The sequence below is a fragment of the Glossina fuscipes genome, unplaced genomic scaffold (assembly GCF_014805625.2).
Source record: "Glossina fuscipes isolate IAEA_lab_2018 unplaced genomic scaffold, Yale_Gfus_2 77880, whole genome shotgun sequence".
Classification (NCBI taxonomy): Eukaryota; Metazoa; Arthropoda; class Insecta; order Diptera; family Glossinidae; genus Glossina; species Glossina fuscipes.
The window spans coordinates 1-3,594 of record NW_024004544.1 but is presented as its reverse complement, the minus strand read 5'-3'; the positions used below and the strand labels follow the sequence as shown (position 1 = coordinate 3,594).

General features: G+C 37.6%; 1 protein-coding gene across 1 annotated transcript; it reads right to left on the bottom strand.

The window, feature by feature from the left end:
* Nucleotides 1-398: 398 nt before the first annotated feature.
* LOC119643986 (integrator complex subunit 4-like) lies at nucleotides 399-3,522 on the bottom strand. Its single transcript, XM_038043500.1, has 2 exons — nucleotides 1,535-3,522; nucleotides 399-1,466 (listed from the first exon to the last, which is right to left on the bottom strand). The coding sequence occupies exons 1-2, from the start codon at nucleotides 3,482-3,484 to the stop codon at nucleotides 567-569; spliced, it is 2,850 nt and encodes a 949-aa protein (XP_037899428.1). The 5' UTR covers nucleotides 3,485-3,522; the 3' UTR covers nucleotides 399-566.
* Between the last annotated feature and the right edge of the window lie 72 nt (nucleotides 3,523-3,594).

The window sequence follows — 3,594 nt, the reverse complement described above, 5'->3', positions numbered from 1 at the left end:
ATATAACAATAGATTTATAACGCATCAGTGAGCACATAATTGACGAAAATATGTTTTAATAAAAGCAGATGCACTATTTTAGGTAAGTATTATTTTTAAATCATATTATATAGTAATATAAAAACAGTTTGTCTCTACTTCTAGCCAAATCCTCTAATATCTCCAAATTGAAAGTTAGTTTAAAAATGTTTTCTTGCCAGTCCATGTTCAAATATCAGTCAGACTTTCTTTCTTATATCCAATATAGTGCAGAATGCGTCCAATTCAATGCTATTGTAATATGTTTGAGTGGACAAAGCATAAGCTTTCTTTACATTTTATTATTTTTTTATTGTAAAGCCAGAAAAAAAAAATGAAAACATAATTTTTAAAACATTTCACGTTACATTTATAAAAAAAGAAAATAAATAAATAAACAATGATTGCTACTTAAAGAGATGTTGCGCTCAACGAACGACGACAAATAAAATAAAATTCATTGTCAACGGTTCATTAGTGTATGAAGAAGGATCGACGGAAAGTAAGTAAAATGGCGAAAACTACCTCAATTCGATTCGATTCATAATCTAAATACCTCGTCTAACCGGTTTTGGGGCGAACAATATTTTAGCTGGTTTACACAATTCCAATTCTGTTCCCGGTCGTACTGCTAAACATAGAGTTATCTCCACAGAGGATGCTTCTGTCCATACTGAGTGTGAAAGCAAAATAGTTGTACGCAATTTAACATTAGTTTCATGAGCACCTTGCTCAGTCATAATCTTCCTGAAATCTGACAATTTCGGCACAACTGTGTGTGTATGTTGGTCCGGATATTTGATTTTTATGCGCATGTCTTGTTTCTGTGCGTCTTGTAGGTTATCAATTTCAGCTACAAACGGTAAAGCAGCTATAAGGCCGGCTGTAACTTTTATAACATTATCCTGAGACATTTGAGGACAGGGTTCCAATATATTGGCGACACACATTTTAATTTCAACATTTGGTGGCGGCATTTTCACAGGAGAAGCTGCCTGTACTAAAGGTAATATCTCTCTGAATACTCTTCCAGGTTTTGGATCAACTATACTACCCAATTGATTTAGCAAAGAGGTTGTTAAATCGTCTGGTTGAAATTCCTGCTTTTCATCCAGAAAGCTACTTATATCTGATGCAGTCTGTAGCAGCATTTGGCAGGGGCCCAAGGCACTTTGTGAGCGATCACGCACAATTAAAACTAAATGGAGAGCACTAGCTCTTAGACAAATTTGCTTAACCAATAATATATCTCCATATGTTAGTCCTGAAAAAACATGTTGCAATTTCAAACAGTTACGTACTAGCTGAGCTAGAGATTCCTTAAGCGGTGCACGGTTATGTTGGGAAGCAGTACAGCTTTGCAGTTGTTCAATTTGAATTTGCGCTGCTAAAAACGTTTCCAAGAAATTGGCTGTGCCTAACATTTCCGGATCAATTTCTCCTAAGCGCTGCCAAAAAAAATTTATAGGATTAATTCCAATTATTTCTATTGTATATACTTAAGCACACTATTTACCTTTAAATTGTCTTGAGCTGTTTTTAAGAGTGGTACTCGATCTTTGGCTATAGAGAATATTTCATTGATATGAGCCAGTATGGTTTCTAGATATTCCCGTGAATTATTTGAACCCGTTAAATCGTCAATTGATTTTTTAGATGAGGCACCTTCAATTGGTAGTTCCGGTACCAAAGTGGGCATGGCATCACGCAGGTAAGCATAATGCTTTAATGTAACATAGGGAAACAGACTAATGATTGGTGGCAAATTTTGAGCGGCGTTAAATAACAAGATCAGTATACACAAATATGCGGGATCTTCAACATCGCGTTCTGCGCTATCAAAAAAGGGATGATCCTGGAGCAAATGCGATGTCACTGCCATGCAAAGATTGGCATGTTTCTGTCCAACCTTACGCATGCAACCAAAAGCTGAAAATTTATCTTGCGGGTATTTCGCCAAAACGTCTAGTAACTTTTGTACCACCATGAGCAAGCAAGCCTGGGTGGATACACGACATGCTCCCAACATTAGATGTAAGCCCTCACGCACTTCTACTGAGAAATCTTCTAATGAACTAAGCATTATCTCCAATTGATCTTCTCTTAATACAATATGTTTAGCTATAGCCGTTAAGCTGTAAATCGCTTTTAAACGAACTTCTTCAATTTCGTCATTAAACATATCGACAAGGAAATCTAAGCATGTTACAGCGAAATCGGGATGACGTAATGCCAATTTGCACATGGAATCTACCGTTGCGATACGGACTTCCATAAATTCATCCTCAAGACCATGGACTAAGGCACCACAAGCACCGCTGGCTATCAATGATATAGTGGCTGTGTCCAATTGTTCTTGGGGAGCATCATCACCCCAACGCTTACCTGATGACCATTCACCACTGGCGACCAAGTGAGCTCCTCTCTCATGAGCCGTCTTTTTACGGCGTAAATTACTCATCAATTTTTTGTCTAATGTTTGATGTAAAAATTCAGAACTAACTTGTGTCATATCTCCCAAATGCTTAGCAGCTTGCACGCGTATTTGTATCGATAAATCGCAAAGCGCTCCGCACACTTTACTGAAAGCCGCATCAATTAATCGCATCTCCTCTTCATCGTCATTACTGCACGAAATCATATAGTCTGGATGACACACACCCAATTGAAAAACTAAGCGAAGAGCCTCCTTGCGCACACATTCATAATCATCTTCCAATGTGTCCACAGCTCTCTGATAAAGGTTAGGAGACAATATGGCACCACGTTCACCCAAGCATAAAATAGACCTCAAGGATTGAGCTCTTACCCCGGAATCTTGAGAATCCGCATAGTGCCCCACCGTATCAATAACGCCCTTCTTAGCGTCTGTTAAAGCCACGAATGCCGATAAAACTAATAAAGCATTTTTTTGAGTATGGTGCGATTCTGATATCAACTGCTGTTGAGCAAAGTGAGCGATTTTAGTTACATGCGTGGAAGGTAGCTGATTTAAGTTACGAGCACCAATTTTATGCAAACTGCTTAACCCTTGTGCTATGACTTTTTGAGATTTTTCATGTTTTAAAACAGCTATTATTTCATCTATTAGAGCGTTAACTACTTCTGCAATACGTACCTCGGCTAAGTCTGCCAAAAGTCGCAGTATCTTAACCCGTATGGTTGTGTCACCGTCACGTTCTTGTCGAAAAAGTTCTAGTAACTTTTTAATGGCTTTATACAAGTCCGGAAGTTGACAATCATCCAATACCAACTCATCAGCAATCTTTACCAACACCTCCAAAAGTTCTTTACTATTTTGTTGAGCCACATTTTCAAGAAGCGCTATACTTTGTTGTAATTTCCCTACAAGTGAGCTGCTTTTAGCTGTAGTTTGTATACGTATTTTTTTATGAGTAGAAGTGGCGCTTTCCACTACTTCGATTACAGAATGCGGTCTTTTTAATACCAACGATGCGCTCGTCATTTTTAAACTAAATAATAATAAAAATGATAATATATTCTCCCACGGTTTCCCAAATAAATTGTAAACAAATAATAATAATAATAACACGGGGCTGCCAAGCCTTAATAATA

What these genes read in the sequence shown, in the direction of transcription:
- LOC119643986 (XM_038043500.1), bottom strand. Translation starts at nt 3,484, where the DNA reads ATGACGAGCGCATCGTTGGTATTAAAAAGACCGCATTCTGTAATCGAA. An exon ending in CAGCTCAAGACAATTTAAAG is followed by an intron (nt 1,467 to 1,534) that starts GTAAATAGTGTG and finishes TTTTTTTGGCAG; the next exon opens with CGCTTAGGAGAAATTGATCC.